The 27866-nt window shown below is 32.2% G+C and overlaps 1 protein-coding gene across 1 annotated transcript; it reads right to left on the bottom strand.

Moving 5' to 3' along the window:
- Window positions 1-111: 111 nt before the first annotated feature.
- LOC133337692 (glycine receptor subunit alpha-2) lies at window positions 112-24347 on the bottom strand. The gene is made up of 10 exons (XM_061545897.1): window positions 24288-24347; window positions 24152-24239; window positions 17239-17338; window positions 11360-11514; window positions 9508-9597; window positions 4536-4691; window positions 4071-4441; window positions 3694-3822; window positions 545-649; window positions 112-346 (listed from the first exon to the last, which is right to left on the bottom strand). The coding sequence occupies exons 1-10, from the start codon at window positions 24345-24347 to the stop codon at window positions 146-148; spliced, it is 1455 nt and encodes a 484-aa protein (XP_061401881.1). The 3' UTR covers window positions 112-145.
- Between the last annotated feature and the right edge of the window lie 3519 nt (window positions 24348-27866).

The following is a 27866-nucleotide window of genomic DNA, read 5'->3' as shown; positions in this document are numbered from 1 at the left end:
TTTACTTAATTACGTTATTGTTGTTGTTGTTCTTGGTATTTTTTCTTCTAAGTATTCGTTATTCGTTTGTTTTTTGCTTTAATCCACAATTGTATTCTTCACTTTAACGGAGTCCAGAGAGTTGTTCCCTGGAACTCCCCATATCCTAAGACGATTTCATTAACAATATCGGCCAGTACAAAAGTACAAAAACAAAAAAGAGTATTGGAAAGACGGCCCGTGAAACTTTATCAATTTCACGCCACATGATTTTTTCAACGCCCGTTGTATCATCGGTCCAGGCTACGGACAACAAACTTTGACGTCTGGCCGGTTTTGGTGGGCCACCATTGCCCTGCAATGAAGTCTGGAAATAGGAAAGAGAAAAAAGAGAGTATGAAAATTAAAGTAGACATTTTGAACTCTGTTTGTGTTTAAACTTCTGTGGGTGTGTCTTCAAGTATGTGTGTGTGTGTGTTTGGTATGTGTCTGTTTTGAGTTGAAGATAGTGGAGTTTGTTTTTTTTCTTTTTTAAGTCAAGGTCGTTTATTTTTATTGTCTTTACCTGGCCCGGTGTTGTTGGCGTTTGTGTAGCCTTGCGTGACCGTACAGCCCCACCTTCCCAACTAGCAACGGTTGCACATTGACCTTTTTCCATGTTGCTTAGACGCTAAAAATAAAGAAAAATGGTCAACAGACCATCAAACAAACAACAAATAATCAATTCATTTACATAGCACATGTTTCTTTCTTTTTTATGAATGCAGTCTATTTCAAATATGCATTAATTGAATAATTGGAATTTTTGAAATGACTTTTTTCTTTATTTACAATTGGTAATAGGATATTGAAGGATTTAAGAGAGTAATAAAAATAGAATTATAAGAAGTACAACAAAATCCACTAAATCGAATAAAATGGAATAATAACCCTGGAAGAAGTCCAGCAAAATTCAATACTCCTCACCAAATTGAAAAATATGGCGCCCAACGCAAACATTTATTAAAAAAATTACTTAGGATTGAATCACAGAAACGCCTTATTATCAAATGGGGAAATATGGCGCCCAAACGTAAAAATTTATTAAAAAAATTTACAAAATATTGTAACAAAAAACTTAGACAAAAATCCGACAGATCTTTTTATAGACTGAATTAAATCGTACCTAACATAAGAGACGTGAATCACGTTTGATGTAAATGCATGATAACGAATTGATGACGTTTAACACGAAATTTGGTCCCTATTTTAACTATATCAATTATATTAACTATATTATATGAACCTAACCTAGCGTACACACTGAACATACCCCTTATGCCTAAAGAATAAGGCTGCGTTTAGACTACTAAATCCACTCGATCTCAAACGTCAATTCTATTGCGTATACGTCACGTAAATCCAGCTCACAAATCCAGTGACATATACGCTATGGAATTGACATTTGAGACCGAGAGGATTTCGTAAATCTAAACGTTCTATAAGGGTACATTTGCACCGATTTTTTTATTTAAAACTATAGTTTTCCTCGTATTTATGTCAATTAAATGACGATTTGGGTAAAATATGTTCGGTGTAAATGTACTCTTAGAAAAGTTCTATGTCAGCCGTATATATATCCCTTATATTCTATCATCGAACTTACTTAAAAATATAAATGAATTGACGGAGTTTTACATATTTCTCCTTGTTATTAGCGTCCTCACTGAACATACCCATTCACAAAGTCCTCTTCAAAATTCCAGTTAAATAACTGAAATTACAATTGAGAATGTGTGTGTGGGAAAGATTATAAACGGTCAATGTTTTTGTTTTAAATATATTTATTATAAATTCACTGAACATACCCATCTACATACCCCCCATTGAGATATCTTGTATATATAATATGAAAAACAAAATCTTTTTCCGGAGACAATTTCATGAGAATATGTGTGAAATTTCCAGATATTTATTTGAATGCCACTGAACATACCCATCCACTGAGTTAACTCATTCAGAAGTCATTTGCAAATGTAATAAAGAAGGAAAAAACAATAGCACCCCATAACAGTTATTATTTTTAGAGCTACGGATATGTATTCTATAATCACTGAACATACACAATCACATTGTATACTCTTGCAAATGCAATGCCTGTTATTAAATATTAATAAAAACTGTGTTTTCGGTGCGGAATTTTTATGTTTCTGGATATTTATTTGATCTTCACTGAACACACGCATCCGTTTAGTTAACACTTTTAGAAGTCTTTTAAATTTCCAGAGACAATTTCATGAGAATATGTTTGAAATTTCCAGATATTTATTTCAATGACACTGAACATACCCATCCACTGAGTTAACTCATTCAGTTGTCATACAAATCTAATTTTTGTAATTAAAAGAAGAAAAAAAAAAACAATAGCTCCCCATAACAGTTATTTTTTTTAGAGCTACGGATATATATGTATACTCTTGCAAATGCAAAACCTGTTATTTAATATTTAATAACAATGAAATCTATATTTTCATTGCGGAATTTTTACATTTCAGAATATTTATCTGATTTTCACTTAACACACGCCGTCTATTTAACCCTTTTAGAAGTCTTTCAAATCCACATCTTTTAATAAAAAGGATAGTCAACATATCTATCCTTTTTAGAATTTTCAGGTATCCACTGAACATACCCATTCGTCTTATTTGTTAATTCACAAGTTTTTTTTTGTAAAATTCATTCAAAAAAATTTTCAAAACTTCATTTTTTAAACTGGCATATATTTACTTAAGTACCACTGAACATACCCATTGCATATATCGTGTTAAAGATGTGTACACACCATCACTTTTGAATCATGGTTTTTCCCAAATACTAATTGTTTGATGGTGTGTATTAAATAACCACTGATATGTATGTAATATTCACTGAACATACTCATTTACATTGTTTACTCATTCATAAGACCTTTGAATAACAAATTCAGCGAATGTTTCACATATTTTCTATCTTAGACTGACAGATATTTATTATTATCATCACTGAACATATCCATTGGTAAGATCGTGATAAAGCTGTGTACACTCTATCACTTTTGAATGACAGTTAGGCCCAAATTCTGATTTAATAATTACTGATATGTATGTAATTATCACTGAACATACCCATTCACATTGTTAACTCATTCATACGTCTTTTGTAATTCAGTGAAAGTTTCACATATTTCCTATTTTAGACTGACAGATATTTATTATTAATAATCACTGAACGTACCCATTGGTTAGATCATGTTAAAGACGTGTACACACAATCATTATCACTTTTGAATGACAGTATGCTTGTCGGTCATTTATCATGTAAACACGAAAATATTGATGGTTATTGGGCAGACTGTAGTCGATAAAAAACTGACAGTTCATAATTATAGCATGTACTCGCATTTAGAAGTTACTACACTGAACATATACATCGATTATGATCGAATTCGCAACGTCTTAGTAAAGATCAGCTGTTTCTTAACATAACCGTCAAAATACATTATTGTGAATTGAATTCACACTATAAACCCCACAGTATGGCGATAAATGTATTGGATTCGTCAAACAAAATTTAAATTATTTTTTATTTTAACTTCTAATTCGTTAACTATAGGGATATATTCGACAATATTAACTATTTGTTTATTCAACTTCTAATTTTGTTTTCACTAATTTTTGCTATGTAATTGAACCTTACCATGGGTAATGTTTTCGGCACCTTGTTAACTTGATATTGATATTGGACATCCAAAACTTTAACTACAACAAATTCTGCCAAAGCTGCAAATACAGAGACCATACAACCGGCCATCCATAAATCTAAAGCCTGTAAAGAAAACAATCCAAAACACCTTTAATATTTATAAAGTTAAGAAATAAATAAAGGGATTTCGGTGCGGCTCTTTAAGTTTCTTGTTTGTAAAAGAATAAAAGAGAGCGGCGACAAAACTCAAATACAACTTTGATATTCCCTCATAAATGGAAATTTAGTAGTTAAGACTTCAAAGAAGCTTTCTTAAAATCTTTTTTATGTTTCTCTCTCTTTACAATGAATTCAAAACCCCCCAAACTTACCTTAACATAAGCCACTGGTGGTATATCAGCTCTTAGACCTGTAAACATTGTCACCAATGTTAGCATACAGGTGACCAATAGAGTTACCCTTCCGGGTATGGCATCTAGACCCAACCAAAAACTAAACCACGACAGCATAACAACCAAGGACGAAGGTGCAAACGTCTGTATCAAATGATGACCAATTTGTCGCTCGAAACGAAAATAAACGGTGAGACGTGAAAAATTACCAACTTTTTCGGGCATATAACCATCGCTCTCTTCCAATTCCAGCGGTTGACCTAAATTGTATTGCAATAGCTTAAGTTCCGGGTTTAAGGTAACCCCTGAATCGGACCAGCGTAATTTTACTTTTTTATTATTTGAAGAAACTTTGAAAGGGAGGAGAAAAGGTAGAGACAATTAATTGTTGTTTTCTTTAGTTGTTGTTTTTTCTGCTGTTTGCAAATGCAAATCAATACTTACAACTTTCTATGTAAATGGGACAGACTTGTATGTCCATGGGATATAATTGAAATTCCATTTGACAGGCAATGATGGCATGCATTCGTGCTGCATAACGTACCGTCTTATTTTTGTACAAAGTCACCGAAGTAAATTTGTGTGTTAATGTGGCAATTTCTAGAAGAAGAAAAACAAGAAAATAACAACAAGAACAAAAAACGTTTTTTATAGTGGACAATTTTTTGAGGCGGGGAATTGAAAACAGAAAACAAACAACAATGTTAACATTTAATTTAAGCGAAAATACAAAAAATACTGAAACAACAATGACAAATATATAAATAGATTTTTATGTTTAATATACATATAAATAATTGATTAAATGCTACACGATATCAATATTATTATGACCTCAAAAAGATCCCTTTTTGCATGTAAGGAGAATCGAATAAAGCGCTTTAAACTATAAAATAATTTATTCGATTCACAATACAAAAAAAAAATCTACTCATTATCACGAGTTCCTCTTATTCCTATGCGAAGTCGAGATAATTTTAAATGCAACTCTGCTTTCGTAATATAAACCGCAGTACTTCTAGTAAATGTTTGGATATGGGTACACTTTATGTATGTCGGTTGTTTACTTTAAAATTCAAAATTTGTCTAACAAAAATTATCTCTTGACGGAGAAGAATTCCGTGGCAATAGAAATAAATAACAAATATTATAAAACCGATATGTAAACAAAGATCAGCTGACAACTTTATGACATTTAAATACTAGTCTAAACAGCTAGGATTTAGCAAATCGATTTACAAATCGAGTCAATTTAAAAGCCATAGTCTAAACGCGCATATATTCCTAGGAGAAGCAGTTCATTGAACTAAGAGCTGCTTAAATGCATCCACCTTTATTTAGGGGTCACTGAACATACCCAACAGTTTGAATGAAAGTCCACCTGTTGCCTTATTATACTAAAACAATCCTACCTCTTTCGTAGTAATATGCGAAATACAACACTAAGCTTGATCACTGAACATACCCATTTCATTTTAGTGATATAAATTCAAAATTGTTTGCATTTTTATTAACTTTTCTATCATGGCCTATAGATAAGGTCACCAAGATAGCAATCGAAATCGGAAAACAGCTGTTTTTTCTCAAGTCTAATGTCAAAAATTTCGACTTTGTTTACGTTTTCATAATGGAAGTCAATTCACAATAATGCATTTTGACAGCAAACTTGAGAGGCATCGATAATCAGCTGGTCTCCCTTGGTGACCTTATTTATAGGCCATGTTTTCTATTTTACTGATCACTGAACACACACATCAGTTGGAATATATTAGAATGTAGACTCCTTGTTGTTTTTTAAACTAAATGAACAGACACCTTTCGTTTTAATATGTGAAGTGCATATTTGCTCCTTCACTGAACATACCCATTTAATTTGTGCAATATAAATTGAATATTTTTTAGTATTTTTATAAAAAATTATTGCATTTTCTGCTTCGTTACATATTAGAAAGGACACTCGTTGCCTTTTTTAATTAAATAATTCTACCATTTTCATTGTTATATGCGAAATGCAACACTACTTATAAACTCGTGCACTGAACATACCATTTTCACTTTAGTAACATAAATTGAATTAACATTTACATTTTGCTGGTCACTGAACACACCCAACAGTTTGAATATATTACAAAGTCCACTATTTGATATTTTTAAATTAAATAAGCATTTTCTCTTTTCGTGGTAATATACGAAATGCACCTCTAGTTATAAGCTCCTTCACTGAACATACCCATTTACTTTGTGCAATATAAATTGAATATTTTTTAGTATTTTAATAAAAAAATTATTGGCATTATATGCATTTTCTGCTTCGTGACATTGTGTAGCATAAAACCTGATCGATAAATACCGATCTATTTATATAGTTACTTAAATAATATAACTTATTTTACTTACTCATACAGTAAATGTGTTTGAAAAAAGCCGGAATAATTTTTAACATAAAATTAATAAAGAAAACTAAACTAAAGTTAATAAAACAAAACATTTCATGCTAACATCAAGTGCAATTAACAAAAAAATTGCAATATATATTAGAATACATTTATATCAAATAGGTTTCTATAGTTTTTAATGACTGCAACTAACAGTACAAAGGAAATGAATTCAGGGTTGCATTTAAAGGTTTGTTTACGTTTAACAATTAGTACTCTGAAGAGGAATAGCTTAGAAAAATATTTTTCTAAACAAAGGAATTAAATTCAGGGTTGCATTTTAAAGTTTTGTTTACATTTTACAATTAATCATGAAGTGTTTTAGCGAATTTCTTTGTACACATAGTTTAGAAATTTATTTTTTTTATAATTGGTGAAATGAAATAAAAAAATACAAATAAAAGCATAATAAAGCCAATGATAAAATAATATAAACAAATAAACCAAAAAATTAATGTATATTACAACAACACAACACTTCACCACAATAGTTTACTTATTCATTTGATTCAAAATCTGTTTAAAGATTTCTTTAAGTATACGACACGTTTTTGACGATTTAGACGTTTCTTCATAATTTCGAAATCCAAAAAAGTAGTTCTATATAAAAACAAAACATAAATAATTACAGTAAAATCAGGTTATAAAATGTATTCAGGGCACATTTACACTGAACGTGTTTTATGATAAATGTCAAATAACAGATTAATAATGTTCCGCATAACTATACTGTTGTATTATAAATATCAGGATCATATGAAAGCCCAAAAAATATATATTCCTAATCATTTCTTTATAACCTCTTTCGACTGTAATTATTAATAAAAATTTAAAGCACACACACATTTTTTTAAATAATTAATTTGGTTTTGAGGACATTTGGAGAGGGGGAAAAGTATTGTGTTCAAATTGGAAATTGCTGCAGGTGCCAGTGTATAGTGGAAATCATTAAACTAAATCTGTAAATAAAAAGAAATCTTTGGGAGATATATTTTTAAGGTGATACCCAATTGGGAGCAACGAAAAAAAAACAAAATAAATTAAAAAAATAACTTTAAGTAAAACAAAAAATAACTGAACTTAAAAAAAGGTCTTATGGAAGCATTTGGAATATTTTACCCTTACGTTCGAATTAAAATAATCTATTCCGTTGACTCCTAAACCCATAAATTTAAAATTCGAATATAAGTCTTATATATTGTCTAAAAATAACAAAATTCATGATAATTTTGAATATATAAATTGAAATTTATGTTATGGGGTGTACACACTAGCATTTTTGAATGGCACTCTTGCCCAAATTTTACTTGTTTGATAGTGTGGCCTCACATGTTTGTCATTTATCAGGCAACCACAAAAATATTTATGATTGTTGGACAGTCAGTAATCGATAAAAAGTTGACAGTCTAACATGATAGTGTGTACACCGCTTTATACGCTGACTCACTGAACCTACCCATCTGTCTGTGTTTTGTGTGAGGTTCACATTCGCCAATTCTGTGAGTATAAACCACAAAAATTTAAGGTGTAATTTGTTTATGTGTTTTAAATCATTTGTAGAAAAATATAATAGAAACAAAATATAAGAAATCATCGGCTAATTTCGGATCAAAATAGTCTGTTTAAATATGGGACAGATTAGTTGGACGGGACATTTTCTAATCTCGTGGTTTATTAAGCAATGATTCTTTATATACATTTTTAAATTAACATACTCACTGAACATACCTAAGGTATATGACTTTTGAGAAGTTCTTTATATATGAATTATTAATAAATCTGATATTTTCTACCATTGTATTCATTGTATTTAGCCTTTCATTTTTTCATTTGACACATCATTTCACTATTATAGAACATGTTCCCACACTGAACGTACACATTGGTTGTAATAGAATTTGTAACGCTCAAGAACAGTGTAAACACAACATTTCTCTATTATGTTGCATGTTCACACACTGAACATACACATTGATCGTAATTTTATTTGAAACGCTCTATTTTAAGGCGCATAGAGAATACAGTTTTTATCACTGAACATACACATCCATAGCCTTTAATTTGTTCTTTTGATAGTGTAAACACAACATTCTCTACTATTGAACATGTTCTCACACTGAACATACACATTTGTTGTAATTGAATTAGAAACGCTCAAGTACAGTGTAAACACAATATTTCTGTATTATGGAGCATGTTACCACACTGAACATACACATTTGTTGTAATGTAATTTGAAAGGCTCAAGTACAATAAATCTATATTAAGGCGCGTAGAGAATACAGTTTTTTATCACTGAACATACTCATCCATTGTATTTAGCCTTTCATTTGTTCTTTTGGCAGTGTAACCACAGCATTTCTCTATTATGCAACCTGTTCTCACACTGAACATACACATTGGTTGTAATTGAATTTGAAACGCTCTAGTGCAATAAACACAATATTTAATTATGCAGCATGAATGAACATACATTTTGTTGTAATAATAAAATGTAGCTGTATTAATCTTTATATATTCATCCATAACATCAAATAATGAAAATAGACAATTCACTGAACATACCATTTAGAGATTTTGTAGGGTACACATGACTCGTTTTCAAACTATGTTATTTTAATACCATTTCTTAGCGATTTTTAGATTAATTACGCTATGATCATTTAAGCGACACATTCTAAATGATATAATAAAAATATTTTCTCTTTTTTTCCCCTTTCTATACAAATTATATTCCAAAAGACCCAGGTGCCGTGTATATTTCATAAAAAGCACGCAAAACGGTGTAGAATCTCCCAAAACACAAACAAAACAAATTAAATGATAAAAAAAAATAAAAATTGGTTTGTCTTTTTGATTCATTGAGGCTATTGAGGGACAAATACAAACAAATATATATGAAATACTATTAATTGCTGCTGTTTTATTATTTTTATTTTTTTTTTGCTTGTAAATTATTTATTTGATTTTTGTTTGTATACTTAAAGTCTTCTTTAGATGGAAATTTTTCTTCTCTTTCTCAGTTTTATGGCGTATCAGAGAAGTTTGCTCAATATAGGGGCTTCCCAATCCTAGTGGTATTTGACGTTTAGAAGATTGTTGGGAAGACGTTGTTGTAATTGTTTTTGGTGGTAGTTGTTAATTTAATATTATGCGTTTTTGAGGTTAGTTTTTTAGTTAAAAGTTTAGTTTTTGTTAAATAAAGACAATAAAAAGAAAATGGAAATAAATATTAAGAAAAAACAAGAATATTTTGTTAGCAATTTGTAGATACATTGTTTACAAAGTAACAGACAAGCAAACATACATACATCCATATACTACAGAAATTATATTTATATTAGGGATCATGTTTATAAGGACATTATTTTTGATTAAACGTCATTTACATTAGAGATTTTTAAATGATTTACCAGCTTTCTGATAATTTATTTAATAATATAGAGAATAACATTGACAATATTAATTTACTGAATATATTAAATCCAGCAAAAGGAAAATATGCTGTCGAAAATTATCCACTCCATCTCAAATGCCAACTCCAAAGCGCATACTTTAACATAGATTTTATTTGGCGTATGCACTTATCGACCATCTGTCAAATTTTATCTTGTAATATGTCTCATGGTTGGAAACATTGCACGTCGTATTCAAGTAAAAACCATGATGCAATAATAAGGTGATCTATCAAAACAAAAATCTTTGTTTTTTTCTCGATTATCTGTCAAAATTTTCCTTATAATATTTCAAATGGTTGGCAACACTGCACATCGAATTCAAGTAGAAATTACCCATTTTGACAGTTAATCAAGACATCAGCTGTGCTAAATGGACTACATATTCATTGTGTCATGGTAGAAACCATGATGCAATAATAAGTTGATGTATCAAAACAAAAACCTTTGTTTTTGTCTCGAATATCTGTCAAAACTTTCAATATAATATTTCAAATGGTTGGCAACACTGCACATCGAATTCAAATAGAAATTAACCACTTTGACAGTTAAAAGACATCAGCTGCTCTAAATGGACTACCAATTCATTGTGCCATGGTAGAAAGCTGATGCAATAATAAGTTGATGTATCAAAACAAAAACCTTTGTTTTTGTCTCGATTATCTGTCAAAATTTTCAATATAATATTTCAAATGGTTGGCAACACTGCACATCGAATTCAAGTAGAAATTACCCACTTTGACAGTTAATCAAGACATCAGCTGTGCTAAATGGACTACCTTTTCATTCATTCATTGTGCCATGGTAGAAACTATAAACTTTGACAGTTAATCGGTAGTCAGCTGTGTTAAATGGAGTACCTATTTATTGTGCCAGGAACAACGCATAAACAAGGCTATTAATAGGGTCACTCAGAAAGCAAGAGACAGCTGTTTTCTCAAGCTTTATGACACAATTTGGATTTTATTTACATTTTCATAATGGAAGCTAATTCACAATTATGGATTTTGACAGCAGACTTAAGAATCAGCTGATATACAGCCGATTTTCCTAAATGACGTTATTATGAGGTCTTGATCACAATATTCATTTTAATGACTTTATAACCATGATCACTTGCATACAATTTGAAACATTTATAGTTTTTACAAGGTTCGAACCAAATCATTTTGATGGTTTTTAATTTGTATTTGTTCATATATTCACATATAACAAATATCAATCTTAAAAAAGCTTTATAGTTTAAGAAGAAGCCCAAATATTAAAATACTTATACATTAAAATAACCAATTTGTGTAAACTACAACATATCCAAAATATAACACACATATGTATTTATGCTATAATATATATATATATTAAAAAAATAACAACTCACCTGCAATTTTTGAATTGAGAAAATATGGATCCGGTTGCCATAGATTATCAAAAAATTCCGGCAACAGAGTGACATAATCATCTCCTTCCTCAAATATATCATCGGATATTTCAAGTCTTGATTCGAGCCATCGTTGATGTATAAACATATCTACTCTAAATAATAATAAAAAATACAAGCAAATAAAAATATTTATAGATAAACACAGAAATTAAATAACTCGTACAGTGTGTCAAGAAAGCATTTTTCTTTAGATTTTAGGTTAGATCTATAGTATGAACTATTTGAAAAGTAGACTATGAAGTCTACTCGATTTCCAATGTCAATATCATAGACTATACTTTAAATAAAACCTATTCACAAATCCAGTGGACTTTATTAGACTATTGACATTTGAAATCCTGAAGATTTCATACATCTAAACGTACTTTAACCTAAAGTACCTTTTCAAAATTAGTTTTCATGATAAACATTATTTAAATGTTTTGTTTGGGATGGGTGTAAATGTGTTCTTAATTATTAATGGCTACATTAACCTGTATGTATGTACATAAATCAATATGTACATACATAAAGCTGCGCCTAAAACATTCCATGGAGGTATTTATTTTTTATTAATTAACCTGAAATAAAACTACATTTCATCCTTTATGGTATTTTTTTGGAATAAGAAATGTCTTCTGTGGGATAGTTTAATTTATTAGGTCATTAAAAGTAGTATCGCAATTAACAAAACCAACTGAACATAAATAACGAAGATAACAAAAATAGTGAAGTAATATGGAGGGGTAATAGTACGTTTACATTTAACCGGATTTCGTTAACCCAGTGGGTTTCAATTGTCAATTCCTTTGCATATATGTCAAATTAATCGCAATGTATATGCCGTTAACATTTAATCGCAGTTAGTTATTTCCTAAATCATTAAATAAATTACAAGCTTTAGTTTCAGTGAACCTTGAAAAATTATGAAACTAGTACGTAAAGAAAAATCAGCTGACTGTCAACAGTAAGCCGCTTTTACACTATAGCTTTTATCGCGATAATGCATTTACCACACAAAATTAAATCCTCTTGAAATCTTGTGGTAAATCTGGATAATTTAAATACAACTTTGTTTTCATCAACTTTTCGTAAAGCTCCGAAATAGTAACGCTAGTAAATGTGTATGTATACGTAAAAAAAAATAACAGCTGACTATCATCTTTATATCATTTTTATAGCTTCAACATCGACACATATCGATAAAGAAGTCATAGTCTATACGCGCCATAAACATATCATCATCGGAATCACAGTTCTTAGGAAATGCAACACTGGTTTTGTTCGAAGAAATACATCCCTAAGGAGAAAGTACCATAAGTTACTAGTGTTTTGGAAGTGTCAGGAATAGTGTAAATACTTTTTACATAAATATACAAATTTGAAAAGAGATATTGTGGTTATAGTTTTTTTGATGTTGACAAATTGTACATTTGTACATCAGTTTTAAATAAACATTGAAGAAAAATATTGTAGTTTGTATGGAAAAAAAAGTCCGTCACTACAAGAAAAATCTGCTCTGAAAAGGAATGTTCTGGCGTGATGCCAAATGTCTGCACCTTGACACGGTTGAATTTAATTCGTAGATGCAATTTCGCAACAATATTCGACATAAATACAACTTATCAAGTAAAAGACATTTGTAAGCCACATTGCCCAACATGCCTGATGAGCCGCTTAACCAACGCGAAACGCGTCACCTAATGGTGGGGATGCAATATCTTTCTGGCTTTCCTTTTCATTGCAACTCCGATCATGTAGCTCACCTCGAAATAGAAAATAATAAAATACATTGAATGTATTCAATTGTAACTGACAACAACAATCAGCTTATTGGTATATGAATTATCCCAAGGCATGGCAAACAGTATTTCTGAATTTTGTATTATATAACAAAATTTTGTATTATATAAATTGTAATACATTTTTTCGAAATAAATTACGATTTATAATTAGTAGATTGTTGAGGAGCACGCTCACTGAACATACCCATTTACTAAAGCTATGAGAAGGGTGGCAATTCAATGAATGGTTTTATTTTTACTTTACATATGATAATTTACGCTATGACTTACACAAGGCACGTCGAAACAGTTAGGGTGTATTTCTGAATTTCGTCAATCCAGTGTGTGTAAATCTTACATTACAACTTTGCAATTTTAATAAAATTTATGAGCAATATAAATCATGTGTTATCTTCATTGTTGAAGGTAACACTCACTGAACATACCCATTTATTTAAAACATTCAAAGGAGCGTAAATTCTATGCATATTTTTGAAATCTTTAACTGCGTTTAATCCTGATTTATCATAAAACGCGTTCAGTGAAAAATTAAAATTAATTTCTTTAAATTACCTTATTCACTGAACATACCCATCAAGTTCAAATGAGACAATTACAAATAAATCAGTTTGATATAAATTTATTACTAACTATATTATTTCATTTTGAATAAAATTGATATTTAGGATCCAGCAGAACATTGTCTGCAATAGTTTTGTAAAATCGGCCATTAAACGGACTCTTCTAAAGATATAATATTATTAGAAGACATTTATAATAAAAGATATGTTTTGGTTTTGATTAAAGCGAAACTTTACTATATTATAATAGCTTGGATATAATCTGATACGAGAACAATAAATTAGAAATAAATCAAGAATTAAAGGCACGTTCAGACTATGTCTCCTAATCGACTCGATTTCTAAATCAAGAAGCCTGAAGGTACGTTTAGATGTACGATTTTAGGAATTGACATACCGTATACGTCAAATATAATTCACTGAATTAACGTGTCGTATACGCAATGAAATTCACATTTGAGATCTACTCTCAGTATGTTTTATAAATCAAACAGGTATTAATCTCCATAAGGTGAAAATGCATAAAAACAACAACTGTTTAAAAATTGTTTAATACGGCATTTACATTAGAACTTTTTACCGGGTTAACCTACTTTATGAGGATTTATTTGGCATAATTCAAAGGAATTGAAAATTTACAGTACGTTTACATTTAACCGGATTTCGTTAACCCAGTGGGTTTCAATTGTCATTTCCTTTGCATATATGTCAAATTAATCCTCACACAAGGAGTTTTAAACCCATAGGGTTAACCAAATCCGGTTAAATGTAAACTACCTTTAATATTCAGAATCAGTCATTTTTGTTATACAATTTTTTTTAAATTAACGCCGAAATCGAGTGGCAGCTATGTTTTTTGGCAGTTAATCTGATGTCTGTCAATTGTAGTATTAGAATAAAGAGGTAGAATTTGGTATCTCGATTTAGAAATTGTGTCGTTTTAAAAGGCATAGTATAAACGCTCTTTTAGATTTACAAAATTCACTCGATCTCAAATGTCAATTTCAAATCGTATACTAGGTTATACGCCAAGCCATGATGCAACAATAAGCTGATGTATCAAAACAATAAACTTTGTTTTTGTCTCGACTATCTGTCAAATTTTTCCTTATAATATTTCAAATGGTTGGCAACACTGCACATCGAATTCAAGTAGAAATTATACACTTTGACAGTTAATCAAGACATCAGCTGATCTAAATGGACTACCTATTCATTTTGCTATGCTCCAAGCTATATACTTTACATTTGAGACTGAAAAAAATGCACTGAACATACCATTTAGGTATTTTGTGGGGTTCATATGCAGCTTTGCTGGAATGATTACTTATTTATTGTGCTATGGTGCCTGTTCTTGTGAATTACATTCACTGAACATACCCGTCCTATTTTTTTTGTATCATTGGGTTCACATGGACCAATTCAAAGAGAATTTGAAAAACAAATGGCACATATAAAAAGGTGTCATTTTGGTGCATTTAAGAGAATATATGCACTGGGATCAAAACCGTTTTGTATTTGAAATTATCTCGATTTAGCATAGGTTCTCAGTAAATCGAGATAAATTCTATTCGATTTAACAACTAAATTTAAACGAGCCTTAAAAAAATGATAACACTAATAACCAATCTAGTTCAACAATACTTGGTAATTACATTCACTGAACATACCCATCCAGTTATGAATTTTAAAGCAAACAAATGACACATCAATAGCGTTGTCATTTTGGTACTTTTAGGAGAAGTGATGCATTATTTGTTGCAAAAACAGTGTTGTATTTAAAATTGTCTCGATATAGCACAGGTTTCAAGCAAATCGGGATAACTTGTGAATTTAATTTTGTTTGGAAAATCGAGGTAAATTCAGCTTGATTTAGAAATTAAATCTATACGAGTATTAAGATAGAAATAATATAGTCAATAATTAATGTAGTTCAGCAATACTTGCTAATTAAATTCACTGAACATACCCATGTCCAGTTATTAATTTAAAAGTAAACAAATGCACACCAAAAGCGTTGCAATTTTGGTACTTTTAGGAGAAGTGATGAATTTTTAATACAAAAACTGTGTTGTATATGAAATTATCTTTATTTAGCACAGGATTTCAAGCAAATCGGGATAACTTGTGAATTTAATTTTGTTTGCTAAATCGAGGTAAATTCAGCTTGAATTAGCAATTAAATCTATACCAGTCTAAGATAGATAATGAAAAAATCAATAGCTAATCTAGTACAACAATACTTACTAATTACATTCACTGAACATACCCATTCAGTTATGAATTTTAAAGTAAACAAATGACACACCAAAAGCGTTGCCATTTTGGTACTTTTAGGAGAAGTGATGCATTATTTGTTGCAAAAACAGTGTTGTATTTAAAATTGTCCCGATTTAGCACAGGAAATCGAGATTTTAAAATAATTTAATTTAGTTTTGTAAATCAATGCAAAATATTGTTCGATTTAGCAATTCAATTTAATGTTAAGTACATGAACTGAACATACACATCCTGCTATGAATTTCAATGTAAGCAAATGCCACGCCAAAAGCGATGCCATTTTGGTACTTTTAGGGATATTGATGCTTTTTTTGGTACAAAAGGACAAAAATTCGAGCAATGGTGATATTTAGTAAATTTTCTTTTAATTCGAGGCAAATTCTGCTCGATTTAGCAGTTAAATCTATGCGAGCCTTAACGATAGATACTTATAAAATCAATAATTAACCTAGTTCAACAATACATGGTAATTACATTAACTGAACATACCTATCCAGTTATGAATTTCAAAATAAACAAATGCCAAACCAAGAGCGTTGCCATTTAGGTACTTTTAGGGAAGGTGATGCATTTTTTGTATAAAAGCACATAAATTCTTGCAATTTTAATCAATAATTAATCCATTTCAACAATATTTGTTAATTACAATCCCTGAACATACCCATTCATTTATGAATTTTAAATTAAACAAATGACAGACCTAGAGCTTTGCCACGTTGGTACTTTTAGGGATAAGTTATGCAATTTTTTAGTACAATTGCAGTGATTTCGAGCAAATTGAGAATTTTATTTTGTTTGTTTAATTCATGTATAATTCTGCTCGCTTAGCTGGCCTCAAGATAAAAATGATAAAATATCATTAACATATTTCAGCAGTACTTTTTAATTATATTCACTGAACATACCCATTCCGTTATGAGTTCACATGAAGCTATTTTATATAAATATAAAAATATATTTTTTTTGTAATTTTATTTATAATTAATTTGAAGAAACTAGTCGATTCTCGTCTGGGATATTAATATTTGGACCATCATATCATGTGTGCTTCAGAAAGAATATCTGTTACAATTAGAATACTTCTCTGTTTAGTTTTTATATATCCATGGAATGTTTTTTTTAATATTGTATTTAATAATATTTTATATATTTTATATGATTTAAAATAAATATTTATTAATTATCAACCTACCGAAAGTCCATATCCTCTACATTAATTGAGTTTATATCTACAACAAATATACTAAAATCTACTATAACTGGAGATCCTTTTTTCGAAGGCGGTCGTATTTCTGAAATAAAAAGAAAACAAGATTTATAATAAATTATTAAAATATTTTATAAACATTTTTATAACAATTTTTATAAAAATTTAAAATTACAACAATAAATATTTAAACAAAATTTTTATTTTGTAGATAACACCAAAAAAACAGAGACAAATCAACCCTGTCTCTTCGGAATGACACTGATGGTATTTTCCCAAAACTTCATGCATGACGGAAATGAGTGTGTTGAATAAACATGACCCTGGATAAATATTTGCCAATGTTTAGTTTTTTTTTCTTGTTGTTGTTTTTTCTTTTTTTTTGGTGTTTTTTTGGCTATTCGCTTCTCAAGTTTTGTGTGTGCCACATGAAAATCAATAAAAGTTCTTCACATTGAAATACCAGCAAGAATGTTTCATCCGAAAAAACCGTGGTGGCATTGGCTATGGCAAGGACATTTTTGTTGTTGCTGCCGCTGTTAGTGTTATTGTAGTTTGTCGTGTTTTTAGTCCTTAAATGAAGTAGGTGTAAATTGTTGAATAACCTAACCGGTTAGGTATACACAATTGCACACACACACACACATATCGACAAGTCCACTATCAACCTTGCCGGGGAAAGGAGGGAAATAAATTATTCTCTAAACGCTTCTAGTCCTGACGTCCTTTCGTGTTAATAGTCATTATCAGGGATCACAGAGTGGTCTCTTGATTTTTTTTGCTGTTGTTGTTGTTACATTTTTTCCGCTATATCCGGTCTCAACACACCAAAGGTGTTTGCAGTGAAGGAACGAATAACTATAATGACAAGATGGGTCAGGAATCATATTCTTGAAAAATGCTAAATTGGAAATAAAATTGGTTCTGAATAAAAAAATCAACCCGGCTCACAAGAAAGACGCCTTTAAAGAGTCAAACACCCCTAGGGGCTTAAAAAATTACAAAATGGCGCTGTGTTAAGTGTTAGCTTAACTTGTCACGTGTTTTATCGAACTAAACGGAAAATATAAGAACATGTCGTTCATATGGTGTATGGTCCTATACTTTCCATTCTAATAATAATATGGCGCCCAATATGAAGTTTTTTTTTTAATTCCAGTTTTCTTTCATTTATCTTTTTTTTTTATAAAAATCTCTCTACTACTATCCGAATTTTGAAAAAAAAAAATTAATTCCGTAGTCCCTAATTAAATTAATATTTCTGATTTTATTTTCAGTCCGATTTCTATGAAGATTTTCGAACAATGAGAATGTAGATTACCAGCCTGACATATTCTCAACCTCATATTTCTTCATAAGCTGAGATAATATCTCAAAATGAAAATAACATGAAATATGGCGCCCAACATCAAGTTTTTTTCATTTCCATTTTTTTTACATATATTTTACTTTTGCAAAATGTATCTAAAACCTTCCGAACTTAAAGAAAATAAAATTCATAGTCCCTAATTTATAATTATTAAGTCAATTTCTATGAAGATTTTCAAATATGAAAATTCTCAAACTTAAAATTCTTCGCCAGATGGCATATTATCCCGAAATGATAATAAAATTGTATGTGGCGCCCAACATTAAGTTTAATTCATTTCATATTTTTTTTATTTATCTTTTTCTATTAAAAAAAATCTCTCTATCACCTTCCGAACTTTGAGAAAATATAATTCAAAATTGAATGTGGCGCCCAACATTACGTTTATTTTTTTAGATTTCCTATATTTTCTTTTATGCGCTAAAAACCCCTCTTCTAACTTCGGAACTTTGAGGAAATAAAATCTCAAATTAAAATAAAATCAAATATGGCGCCCAACATAAAATTAATTTAATTTAAGTTTTCTTTTATTTATTTTTTTGTTTGTTAAAATGCTCCTCTACCATCTTCCGAACTTTTAGAAAATAAAACGACCTATGAAAATGGCGCCCAACTTTGAATTTACTCTTCAATCGTCATTCCAACATTAAAATAATGAAATGCCACACGAAAATAAAATGGATTCTGGCGCCCAATATTAAATTGAACAGAAACCTAACATATTCTTAGACTTAAAATTCTCTAAAATTCTAGTCTCTAATTATTTTTAATTTTTAGGTGAATTTCTATGAAGATTTTCAAATATGAAAATTCTCAAACTTAAAATTCTTCGCCAGATGGCATATTAACCTGAAATGATAATATAATGGTAAGTGGCGCCCAACATTAAATTAATTTTATTTCAGATCTCTGTTATTTATCTTTTTTCTATTAAAAAAAAATATCTCTATCACCTTCCAAACTGTGAGAAAATAGAATTCAAAATTGAATGTGGCGCCCAACATTATATTTATTTTTTTAGATTTCCTATATTTTCTTTTATGCGCTAAAAACCACTCTTCTTACTTCGGAACTTTGAGGAAATAAAATCCCAAATTAAAATAAAATCAAATATGGCGCCCAACATAAAATTAATTTAATTAAAGTTTTCTTTTATTAATTTTTTTCTGTTAAAATACTCTCGTACCACCTTCCGAACTTTTATTCTTCTTCGCCAGATGGCATATTATCCCGAAATGATAATATAATGGTAAGTGGCGCCCAACATTAAGTTTAATTCATTTCAGATTTCTTTTATTTATATTTTTCTATTAAAAAAACCCTCTATCACCTTCCGAACTTTGAGAAAATATAATTCAAAATTGAATGTGGCGCCCAACATTACGTTTATTTTTTTAGATTTCCTTTATTTACTTTTATGCGCTAAAAACCCCTCTTCCAACTTCGGAACTTTGAGGAAATAAAATCCCAAATTAAAATAAAATCAAATATGGCGCCCAACATAAAATTAATTTAATTACAGTTTTCTTTTATTTATTTCTTTCTGTTAAAATGCTCCTCTACCATCTTCCGAACTTTTAGAAAATAAAACCTCATGACCTCATATGAAAATGGCGCCCAATTTTGTATTTATTCTTCAAGCGCCATTCCAACATTAATATAATGAAATGCCACACGAAAATAAAATGGATTATGGCGCCCAACATTAAATTGATTTTATTGAAGTATTCCTTTTTTATTTTTTCAGTTAAAAAACTCCTTTAGTTCGGAAGTTCAGAAAGTTCACTTTGAGTAAATAAATTTCCATATGAAAAAAATCAGTTTAGATTTCACTTATCTACTTTTATCCGTTAAAAACCCGCTCTACTACCTTCGAAAGTTTGAGAAAATTTAATTCCATATGAAAAATGGCGCCCAACATTAGTTTTATTCCTTTTTAGTTTTACTTTATTTATTTTTATCCGTTAAGAACCCCTTCAACAACCTTTCGAAGTTCGAGAAAAAATCCGAATATATATATATATATATATATATATAAAGAGCGATATGGCGCCCAACATTTCAGTTATTTTAATTAAGTTTTATTTTATTTACATTTTCAGTTAAAACTCTCCTATCCGAACTTGGTGATAATAAAATCACTTATGAAAAATGGCGCCCAACATTTAATTCACTTTATTTCATCCCTTTATTTGTTTTCATCCTTTAAACAACTGTTTAAAACCCTTCCGAACTTTTAGAGAATAAAATCTCAAATGAAAAATGATACCCAATATTTAAATTATTCCCTTTTAGATTTCCGATAAAATTCCCTGTACAACCTTCCGAACTTTGAGAAAATAAAATTCCATATGAAAAAAAAAAATGGAAAATGGCGCCCAACATTAAAGTTTTATTTTATAGTTGTACTTCATATACATTTACCTGGTAATAAAACTCATCTATCGCCTTTTCCACGTTTAGAAAATAAATTCCCAAATTAAAAAAAAAACGGAAAATGGCGCCCAACACTATTTTTTTTATCTGTTAACACATTCAACTACCACCTTTGAAACTTAAAAAAAATTAAACCAAATGAACATAAAAATGGAAAATGGCGCCCAACATTAAATTATTTTTAGTTTTATTTATATTTTCCTATTAAAAAACTCTTCTACCTCCATTTCAAACTTTGCAAAAATTAAAATTCCGTATTAAAACATGGAAACTGGCGCCCAACATTAAGTTTATTGATTTTTTGTTTTAATTTACTTAAATGTGTCTATTAAAAATAACACATCTTCTGCGTTTCCAACTTTTAGAAAATAAAATGGAAAATGGCGCCCAACATTCAGTTTATATAATTTCAATTTGCTTTTATTAATTTTTTCAGTTATAAAATACACCTACCTCCTCTCCAATTTTGAGAAAATAAATAGAAAGTGGCGCCCAACATTGAATTTATTTTTCATTAATTTTACTTTATCTGAGTTAAAAATTCCTCTACCACCTTCTGAACTTGTAGACAATAAAATTTCGATGAAAATAATATGGCGCCCAACATTAATTTAATTTTTTTCTTGGTTATTTTTTCTAAATTATTTTCTCATTTGAAAAATCCCTTTACCACCTTTCCGAACTTTGTGGAATGATAAACCCCTATATGAACAGAAAAAATGGAAAGTGGCGCCCAACATTAAATTTATTTCTTATTAGTTTTACTTTATTTGTGTTAACAATTCCTCTTTCACCTTCCGAACTTGAAGAAAATAAAATTTCGTATGAAAATAATATGGCGCCCAACGTTAATTTATTTTTTTTGTCTAGGTTTTCATTTTATTTTCATGTCAAAAATGCCTTTCCCACACGTCCGAACTTTGTGGAATGTATATCCCCATAGGAACAGGACAAAAGGGAAATGGCGCCCAACATAATTTTTTTCCGTTTTTATTTTTTTATTATTTACATTAAAACCCTCATCTACCAGCTTTCCAACTAAAGAAAATAAAATTTCGAATGAAAATAATATGGCGCCCAATATGAATTTTATTTCTTTTTTAGGGGTTTCTTTTTTTTATTTTCTCATGTGAAAAATCCCTCTACCACTTTTCAAACTTGGAGGAAATAAAATCTCCATATAAAGAGAAAATGAAAATGGCGCCCAACATGAAGCTAATTTCTTTTTATCTTTTCTTTATTAGAAACCCCCTCTGCTGCCTCCCGAACTTATAGATAAAATTCCAAATTATAAGAAAATGGCGCCCAACATTAAATGTATTTTTTTTTACTTCTCTTTTTTTCTTTTGAAAAACCCCTTACCACCTTTCGATCTATGAGAAATCAAATTCCCCGCATGAACTTGATGACACATCTTTTATTTTCGTAAAAAAAAAACACTGAACCAACCTCGGATTAATTTAATTTTTTTCCTAGGGTTTCCTTTTATTTTATTTTCTCATGTGAAAAATCCCTTTCCCACACGTCCGAACATTGTGGAAAGTATATCACCATAGGAACAGAAAAAAAAATGGAAAATGGCGCCCAACATATTTGTTTTCCTTTATTTACATTGAAACCTCAGTTACCACCTTTCGAACTTAAAGAAAATAAAATTTGGAATGAAAATAATATGGCGCCCAACATTAATTTAATTTGTTCTAAGTTTTATTTTTATTTTATTTGTTATGTGAAAAATTTCGTTACCGCCTTTCCGAACTTTGTGGAAAATATATTTCTATATGAAAACAAATAAATAGAAAAATGGCGCCCAACATATATTTTTTCTTTTTTGTTTTTATTTACAATAAAAACCTCATTTAACACCTTTCGAACTTAAAGAAAATAAAATTTGGAATGAAAATAATATGGCGCCCAACATTAATTTAATTTTTTCTAGGTTTTATTTTTATTTTATTTGTTATGTGAAAAATTTCGTTACCGCCTTTCCGAACTTTGTGGAAAATATATTTCTATATGAAAACAAATAAATAGAAAAATGGCGCCCAACATATATTTTTTCTTTTTTGTTTTTATTTACAATAAAAACCTCATTTAACACCTTTCGAACTTAAAGAAAAAAATTTCGAATGAAAATAATATGGCGCCCAACATTAAATTTATTTATTTTTTTTTAGTTTGCTCTTTTTTATTTTCTCACATAAAAAATCCTTCTACCACCTTTCGAATTTGGTAAAAGTCCCCATATAAAAAGAAAAAAATGGAAAATGGCGCCCAACATATTTTTTTCTTTTCCTTTATTTACAATAAAAATCCCCTATACAACATTCCGAACTGAAATAAAATTATTATGGCGCCCATCATTAATTTAGTTTTTTCTTTTTTTCGTGTCAAAAATCCCTCTAACACCTTCCGAACTTTGTGGAAATAAAATATCCATATATAGAGAGAACATAAAATGAAAAATGGCGCCCAACATTAAGTTAATTTCTTTTTAGTTTTTCTTTATTTACATTAAAAATCCCCTCTACCACCTTTTGACGTTGAGGAAAATTAAATCCCACATTAAAAGAAAATGGCGCCCAACATGTAATTTATTTCTTTTTGGATTTTCTTTTATTTACATTTCACATTAAAAAAGAAAATGGCGCCCAACATTAAATTTACTACTTTTTAGGTTTCTCTTTTCATTATTTTCTCACGTGCAAAATCCCTCTAACACCTTTCCGATCTATGTGAAAAATAAAATCCCCATATGTACGTGATGACACATCTTGTTATTATACATATTTACATTTTTCATTATTGTTAAAAAAAAAGAATATTAGTTGATTATTTCAGCGAGTAAAGGAGTTAAAGGTGGGCGTATATATAAATGTGTGTGACGATTTTTTTCCCGCAGTTGTTGTTGTACATATATAATATATGTGTGTATATATAATCACTGCAAATGTGTAAGTCCTTGAACAAAGTGTCAAGTTCAAAACTAAACCAGTGAGGAATGAAAAAGAATGAAAAAAAAAATACTAGAAATTCCAATATAAAGGACACACACACTGACACATAGAAGTAGCGATACGCACATATACATACGTAGAATCTGAAGGTTGTTAATTAATTTGTCGTGGAATAGAGGTTTTATTAAAGCTATTTTTTCTATGGCAATTTTTCTAGAAGAAGTCTAAAAGAAGAAGGGATAGAGATAGCACTTAACGTGGGTTTACATTACCATAATCTGTATACGACGTTTTCTTTTTCGTGAAAAGAACCCAGATAATGCACTTGACATGGTTAATTGTCAGGTAATGTTTAAAGACTTAAATTTCTTCATGAAATTAAAAAGTTTGTGTTAGAAAATGTTTGTCACACTAAAAATCAGCTGATTAGCTAAATCAGCTGTCATTACCCACTACTGCAATATATGTTTGTATTGTTTTTCTGTTTTGGGAGCAACATATCCCGGAATGCTTGCTCCGGATTCTTTTGGTCCGTGCCGGGATCGAACAAAACCCCGGACCGTGGTTCTGTTCGGTTTGCCAGAACATCATTCACCACAGGTCAGTGTCGGTGAGATGTAATGGGTGCAGGGAGTGGGTGCACTTCAGGAATTGTTCCGGGTTGGCCCGGTTACGAGATTACAGCGATAGGGATTACGTTGCCTCGTGCTGCGACAGCGCAATCCCCAGTGAGTCTTCGTCTACGTCGTCGTCTTCTTCGTCGGAGTACGGAACTCCACCGCAGTCTCCTGAACAGCAACCAAGTATGCAGCACTTAACACCGCACGTTGCTGTTCCCACCCCTGATAGTGCATCGTTTCTGCAATTTAATTGCAACGGTCTCCGAGGAAAAATAGATGAGATAGTGGATTTCATGAATCGGAAGAATATTTTGGTCGCGGCGGTGCAGGAAACCAAGCTCAATGAAAATTGTAGCCTACAGCGTTGTGATGGTTACAACGTTCTGAGGAAGGATCGCACCAGAAGTGGAGGTGGAGGCCTAGCATTCCTTATGCACCACTCTGTTCAATACAGGCCTATCTCGCTTGAGCTTGACTCTAGTGACCCATACATGGAATGTATGGGGGTAGCAGTTAAATGTGGTACTGCCGAGGTAGAGGTGCTTAACGTGTATATACCGCCGATTAACAGCTGTGAACCGCGTTATTTTCCCAACATTAGTTTTCTATTGGAGGGCAATAACCGCCTGGTGCTAGGGGACTTCAATGCCCACCATGAGTTGTGGCATTCCGTCCTAGGTAATGACCAGAGGGGATCAGTGCTGGCAGAGCAAATTGATAGCTCCACGTTTTGCACGGTAAATGAGGATGCCCCCACCAGAATAAGGGGAGAGTGTCACAGTTCGCCAGATATAACCATTGTGTCACCGGGTCTGATAAATGACGTCAGCTGGCAGCCCGTCATTTATCTTGGATCAGACCATCTCCCCATAAACGTCTCCATCAGCGGACCGCCCGATTTCGTCATCTCTGAACGCCGCACTTTCCTTAACCATAGGAAAGCTAACTGGCAAGGTTTCAGAGAGTTCACCAACCAACGCTTCAGAGAACTTTCCATTCCTTCTGATGTACGGGTAGCAGAAAGGAAATTCCGAGGCATCATCACTGCTGCAGCTGCTAGATTTATACCTGCTGGTCGGATACCCGAGATGAGACCCAATTTCCCAGCAGAAGCAGTTGGTCTGGCAAACGAGCGTGATGAGCTCCGTCGATCTAACCCAGCAGATCCCAGGGTCAGGGAACTCACGTTGGAGGTCAGCAGATTAGTCGCGGAGCACAAGCGGAATAGATGGTTGGAGCACCTGAAGAGTTGCAACATTGGTACCGGAGTAAGTAAACTGTGGGCAACGGTTAAGTCGCTCTCGAACCCTGGTAAAAAGGATGATAGGACCTCAGTCACATTTAACGACGAAACTGTGACTGATCCGAAGAGATGCGCAAGTCATTTTAACCGACAGTTTGTCGAGCATCCCGAGAGCGACAGGGCGAAGAGAAGAGTACTTCGTCGTATAAGATCTCTTCCAGCCGAGGAGGTACCACCACAGTTTACGATGGGTGATGTTGCATATGTCATCCGTAACGCGAAGTCATCTAAAGCGTTGGGACCAGATGGAATATCTATGTGTATGCTGAAGCAGCTGGACGAGCCAGGAGTCGAGTACTTGACCAACGTCCTCAACTTGTCGATAGCCACCCACGTCGTCCCCGAAGCCTGGACTATGGGCAGGGTGGTCCCGCTACTGAAGCCGGGCAAGGATGCCAGCAAAGGTGAATCGTACAGGCCGATTTCACTTTTGTCGCCAGTAGCGAAGACCCTTGAGGCTTTACTCCTCCCCAGCATTAGAGAAAGCTATCCAGTTGCGGATCATCAACATGGATTCCGTAAGCAACATAGTACAACAACAGCGTTGCACGCCATTTCTACGCATATAAGTAGAGGACTTAACCAGGACCGGCCATGCGATAGAACAGTGTTGGTAGCGCTTGACCTATCAAAAGCCTTTGATACTGTCAGCCATGCCACGCTGTTTGAGGACATTGAGAACACTTCCCTCCGGCCGAGTTTGAAACGTTGGATAATCAACTATATGTGTGGACGCCAGTCGTACGTGGAGTTCCGGAACAAGAAGTCCAAACCCCGTAGAGTTAAACAGGGAGTTCCCCAAGGTGGAGTGATTTCTCCGGAACTGTTTAATCTCTACCTTTCCGGTATTCCACGCCCTCCGGACGGCATAGAAATCGTTACGTATGCAGATGATTGTACGATTATGGCGTCGGGTCCCATTGTTGAAGACATATGTGTGTAGTTGAACGCATATCTCATCGATTTAGCAGCATTCTTCAAAGCGAGGAATATGAAAATATCCGCCTCGAAGTCGTCAGCCACACTTTTCACCACATGGACTGCGGAGATGAGAATGCCGTTGAATGTGCAGGTCGAGAGGCATACAATTCCGACCACCAACTACCCCAAAATACTCGGGGTCACATTTGACAGCATGTTCAAATCGTCCGCGCAAACCACAGCTATCTGCGATAAGCTGAAAAGTAGGAACAAGGTCCTCAAGTCGCTTGCCGGCAGCACTTGGGGCGCAGATAAGGAAACCTTGTTGACCTCTTACAAAGCGATAGGTCGGTCTGTGGCTAGCTATGCGGTTCCAGTGTGGTCTGCGAATTCCAGTGATACGCAATGGAGAAATATTCAGACCTGTCAGAATGCCGCCCTGAGGACAGCGACAGGGTGCCTCCTCATGACACCAGTGGACCATCTTCATGAGGAGAGGAAGATCCTTCCCGTACGTCAGCATAGCAATATGCTTTCGTTGCAGTACCTGCTTGGGTGTTTCAGGGACGATCATCCCAACCATTACATGGTGGATAGGACTCCCCCGCCCAGGCGTGTCAGGAAGGATCTGCATGATCTAGAGAGAGAGGTCCAACGATACAAAAGGGAGCCTCTAGATCAAGTTGCCTATCGAGCGGGTCTGAATGGCATTCTTACAGATGCAGTAGCCGCAGCGCTGAACGGTTACAAAGTGAATGCCGTCCTCGGAGCTCACCCCCCACCCATAGCAGCTGAAGAACGTCAGCTGCCCAGACAAACCAGAGTAGTTTTGGCTCAATTACGTTCTGGATGGTGCAGTCGGCTCAATTCGTATTGGGCACGGATTGATGACCAGGTGCTAGATGTCTGCCCAGCATGTGGTACAGGCCCTCATACCACACTGCACTTGTTCAATTGCCCAGCCAAACCTACTCACCTTACTCCGGAAGATTTGTGGCTACAGCCAG

This window comes from Musca vetustissima, unplaced genomic scaffold (genome assembly GCF_032173495.1).
Source record: "Musca vetustissima isolate MV318-11 ecotype Yass unplaced genomic scaffold, APGP_CSIRO_Mvet_v1 utg19594, whole genome shotgun sequence".
NCBI classification, from domain to species: domain Eukaryota; kingdom Metazoa; phylum Arthropoda; class Insecta; order Diptera; family Muscidae; genus Musca; species Musca vetustissima.
The sequence above is the reverse complement of the archived record's forward strand: the minus strand, read 5'-3'. Positions and strand labels throughout refer to the sequence as shown.